The sequence below is a fragment of the Palaemon carinicauda genome, unplaced genomic scaffold, assembly GCF_036898095.1.
Source record: "Palaemon carinicauda isolate YSFRI2023 unplaced genomic scaffold, ASM3689809v2 scaffold8, whole genome shotgun sequence".
Lineage (NCBI taxonomy): Eukaryota > Metazoa > Arthropoda > Malacostraca > Decapoda > Palaemonidae > Palaemon > Palaemon carinicauda.
The window spans coordinates 607,501-612,500 of record NW_027172093.1 but is presented as its reverse complement, the minus strand read 5'-3'; the positions used below and the strand labels follow the sequence as shown (position 1 = coordinate 612,500).

Genomic DNA, 5,000 nt, shown 5'->3' with positions numbered 1-5,000 from the left:
TTCTGATGACTTTGGTGTTGATGCCTTTGGGAAAATCTTTGATAAAGAGAGATTATGTTTTATAGGATTTTCTGGAAAATGCAAGTTCATGAAGCTTTTGTCCTGAAATCTTTTCTGTAGCATAGTATGGTTTTTTTCAGAAATTATTTTAGATTTATAAGAAAAGCGCTCTTTGAACTTGTGTGCGAGTAGAATAGTATGATAAAATTCTATTTAGTGTAAGAAAGATGCAACTCTTAAAAAATCTTAAAATCAGGTATATTGGGTATCTTATAACCCAAAAGGATTTTATCTGTGCCTATAATCTCATAAGAAATCAAACCAGTAGAATTGTAATAGTCCCTACCTTACATTTACAGATTTGCTTTAAAATCTCTCATTCTTTATTACCCAAATATTCTAGAAGAAATTTTCCATAAAAAGCAACTAGCATTAGTAAAGGGACACATATCTAATTTTTGGTCATGATCTTACTGTGAATTGCTAAAGAATGATTTTCTTACTTGTCTTCTTTTCTTATTGGCAGGTGTTTCCAGCCAACATAAATTCCCATGAAATTCGGCATAACTACGTGGAACCTCCTCTTGTTGGAAGATTCGTGAGGGTCCATGTTGTGGACTGGCATGCTCATCCATCACTGAGATTAGAATTACTTGGATGTCAAGGTAAAAATTCCATGCTGTCTTTGTACCTATGAGGCCAACTTGATGCTGTTTCTGCTTTTGATCTGGAAGTCTTAGATAATCTCTAGTTTATTAACCACCGTTTTCCAGGAAGGTAACACTAGTGTCGAAATGGAGTCGGCATATTCATCTCAACTGATCAGGAAAAATTTAAGAATTAAAGCTCTATATAAGGATTTATTTAAGATTCATTAATGAAACATATTAGACACAAAAATTTTGAAATTCGGAGATGATGTATCCTTAAAAAAAAAAAAATAAAAAAAAGCACTGCTTTTACCACTGCATATAACTTATAGTACATTATAGAGACTTAAAAATTTGAATGCTGGTTTATCCTAAAAATAATTGTTATTGATTTATTTTAATTTACTTCGTTATCTTTGTCAGTATCTTTTGTATGAAGTAACTATGTGGTAGATAAACTCAGAGTTTTTCTTTCTATTCGTATGAAGGGGCTGGGGACATGTTCATGCACTTGCTCTTTTACTATAATTCTCTCAGATTTTGAATTTCCAGGTTAATGTATCAAACTGTATTAACCTATATATATATATATATATATATATATATATATATATATATATATGTGTGTGTGTGTGTGTGTGTTTATAATCATCATCATCATTATCATCATTGCTTACGCCTATTAACACAAAGGGCCTCGGTTAGATTTCGCCAGTCGTCTCTATCTTGAGCTTTTAATTCTATACTTATGCATTCATCTTCTCCTACTTCACGCTCCATAGTCCTAAGCCATGTAAGCCTGGGTCTTCCAACTCCACACGTAACTTGTGGAGCATAGTTAAATGTTTGGTGAACTAATCTCCCTTAGGGAGTCCGAAGAGCATGCCCAAACCATCTTAATCTACCCGTCATCATGATCTAATCCTCATATGACACTCAAGAAATCTCACTTATAAACACATTTCCTTATAAGTTAGCACACCAGAAGACCATGGAATGCGGTGGAGCAAAGCTCCTCCATCTAATACATATTTTACTTCACTGTTAGTGTTTCTTGGTCAGCTTCTCTTAATTCAGACCAGATGCCACTGGCAAAACCTGATTTCTGGGCTTCCCTCATCATGAGAGATTAATCGAACAGGGCAGGTGGATAAATACATCATTCGAAGTTGAACATATACGAATATGATGCCTTTGTTGAAATCACCAACCGCTGATGTGCTCACTATTAATCGTAGTTGCCAATTTTGTTGCTATAGTTGTTACTTGGTCAGTGCGCTTAAAAATGTTCTTAGTAACTGGTTCTTTTGTTCTCTTATTCAATATGCTCTCACATATAGTTTTCTTATTATTCACATATACTGAACTACTGGTATGTATTCCTATTATGATAATCCTCAGCTGCGAACCACCTGTCTCAAAATCAAAGGGATAGTTTTCTTATTATTCATATCTACTGAACTACTGGTATGTATTCCTATTATGATATTCCTCTGCTGCGAACCACCTGTCTCATAATCAAAGGGACTCTTATCAAAAGGAGTAGCAATGTACTCGTATCTTTCGTGTCACGAGCCCGGCGAGCTTTACTCATTTCTTTACTTTGTTCGCCACCATCTTATCTGAACCCTGTAAGTTCTTGCATTGTCCTTTAAACCCCTGAACATACAGGCAAGGACATCAGTCAGGTCAATGTCTGTTTCTCATTCATACCTGATCCTCTTGTTTTGCCACCTCTAGTTTTCTTGTTATGCATCAAAACCTGTTCAATCATCAGATCTGTGGATAATCCTGCCCATGTTCTATCACTCCTTCGAAAAATAGGAAACCCTCTTGTGAACTTCTCATACAGATCTGAATGACTTCACTCTAAGATGACAATTTCTTGCAGGTAAATCCTGGTGGATTTAGCATAAAGATTATTCCCTGATGCAGCCAAATTTGGAAGCATTTCAATTACTGCTTGCAGATGCAACTCCCAGTGGCCTAGGTGTTTAACTTTAATTAATTTCATCAGGATTTGTATCATGCTCATATACTGAAGCCACAGTTTAGCAGTACGGTCAGTAAGGGATGCTGGCTTCTCGCAAAAAGGCTGCTGAATAAGGTAAATCACCTCAGAGGAGCAAACATCTGAAACTGTAACAGACCCATCATTTTTCATTAGTATATCATACATCTGTTCAGCTTCAGCAACATCTGGATGTAATCATGGATTGCTATCAATAGTTTCACTTGTTGGAAGGCATAGGAACATCTTAAGACTTGACAAGGAGAATGTGGGAGAGTGCAGCATACAACAACAACAACAACAGATGGCCTCATATTGCTCTGGAAATGGCTTTGCCACTTAGCATATGGCCAACAGCTTGAAGAGCGAATATCAGCTGCAGTAAGACACTTAAGCCTGCACCAGCCATGAGATGGCCAATACTCTCTAAGAAACTCATAGTGGTGTGAAGTTCACCAAGTCGAAGGACTACATTCTTTAATGGGCTGCCTACTAGCTGTGCATAAATGATACCGAGTGCTTTGAAGTATAAAGGCTGATCAAATGTAATGACTGGTGTAACATTATGATGCTTAGCATGTTCAGTAATGCTGAATATGCATGTTGTGTCATTATAGCTCATATCAATTAATGGCAAGAATAACGTGGACGACTTTCCAGGATGTATTCTATCATGCAAGAATTGTAGAAGGCCTGCCCATGAAGGTTGATATGAACTGAATAGTAGTGATATTTGCCAAAGTACATCTATATTGGATGTAGCATCACTTGCAGCCACAAATGGGATAAGATCATACTTCAACTGTGTTAGAGGCTCTTTATCTTCCTGGCAGTATTGTATATTTATGGTACCTGTGTGTGAAATATCTTGAGAAGTGACATTGACTTAAGGGACTGCCTGGTGTGACTTGGTTCCTAGTGTAACCATAGAAATGATGCACATTCCATGGAATGTGTTATGGTCATCAAGTGTTTTGACATTGTGGTCAACATTATCTGCTGCATTCTGAACAACTTCATCTCCATAAGATGGAATATCTCTTCCATGATTAACAACAGCACCCGTTTCAAAACTTTTCAGATCACTGTAAGAAATACAAAATCCATGCCTATGTAAGGAATCAATTAAGAAACATAATGCAAAGTAGTGATGAAGCTGAATACACAGAGTCAACTGTAGAGGAGCAAGGATAATGCGGGGTCTAGTTGCTTGTACGGTAGCCTGCCCAATTGGTTCAATTTTTACTGCATCTTTGTTGTTGACAATACCTTCCAGTAATACCTTCAAACTCTGAGGTACGTATGGTAATACCTTCTCCACACTCTCTACTTCATAGGTTGCAAAAGATGTATCCATAGCTTTGATGTTCTCCCTCATAAATCTAGACGCTGCTTCAATATTTTTCTGCTTCTCATCCCCTGATATACTGCTGTGAAACTTTAATAAGATACTCTCAGCTGTGCGACTCATTTTTGCTACGTTTTCCTTCCTGTTAATAGTTGTTACTGTAACATTGTCTCCAAAATACTCTTTCAATTTCCTTTTCATGTGCTTGTGACTGTTTGGGCCTGCTCCAGATCCCTCAAGGAATTCAGGCATTTTGACAATCAAGTCATCAAATTTGGTCTGTTCATCATCATTCTCCATGAGATAGTGGGTGACTTTCAGGAATGCTTCTGTCTGCTCTTCTAGTGATGGACGACCACTATGCTTGGATTTTGAAGGACATCCTACTTACTGCTTCTTCTTTGCTGTATCTGCTGGAGTAGGATACTTCTGAGGAACAGACTTCCCCTAACAAAATGCTACACTGCATTGCCGATGGTAAATGACATCGGCACCTGGAAGGTCATGCACATGCATTAGTCTATCACACACACGTCTAGCCCAATCATCGTCTCTAAGATGAAGATCATCTAAAAGAGTTTGTTGTGCACACTTGGCCACAACTTAGTGAAATTCAGTCCTTCATTCCTAACCTCAGAAATATGAGTTCCACAAAAAAAGACTGTCTGTTTTGAAGCTGAAAGGTTGTGCTGACGACCTGCGTTTAAAACCAGCAGTGATGCTATTATCGGAGGGGTTTTTCTTTGCCTTTGCTATATTTGTAGTATAAGCAACGACAATTTTAATGCACTGTTTGGCCTGGCTTTACACTGATGTCATCGTTTATCTGTTTACTACATAGGTTGACGGCTTTAGCGCCTTTTTTTCGAAGGAGTACCGTTAGCTTCCCATTGTCAAGCTGCTGACGACATAATGGGCAACTATCATCCATCATTCTCTTCAGATCATGTAAAAAGGAAAATAGTTTTGTTTATAATACTATGCTTTGGGA

General features: G+C 37.5%; 1 protein-coding gene across 2 annotated transcripts in view; it reads left to right on the top strand.

Annotated features, from left to right (window-relative positions):
* LOC137637509 (lactadherin-like) overlaps window positions 1–5,000 on the top strand; it is a 208,947-nt gene that overhangs the window by 132,825 nt on the left and 71,122 nt on the right. For both annotated transcript variants that reach the window (XM_068369680.1, XM_068369679.1), the window contains one exon: window positions 527–665. In XM_068369680.1, coding sequence (XP_068225781.1) covers window positions 527–665 — 139 coding nt within the window. The remainder of the gene's footprint in view (window positions 1–526; window positions 666–5,000) is intronic.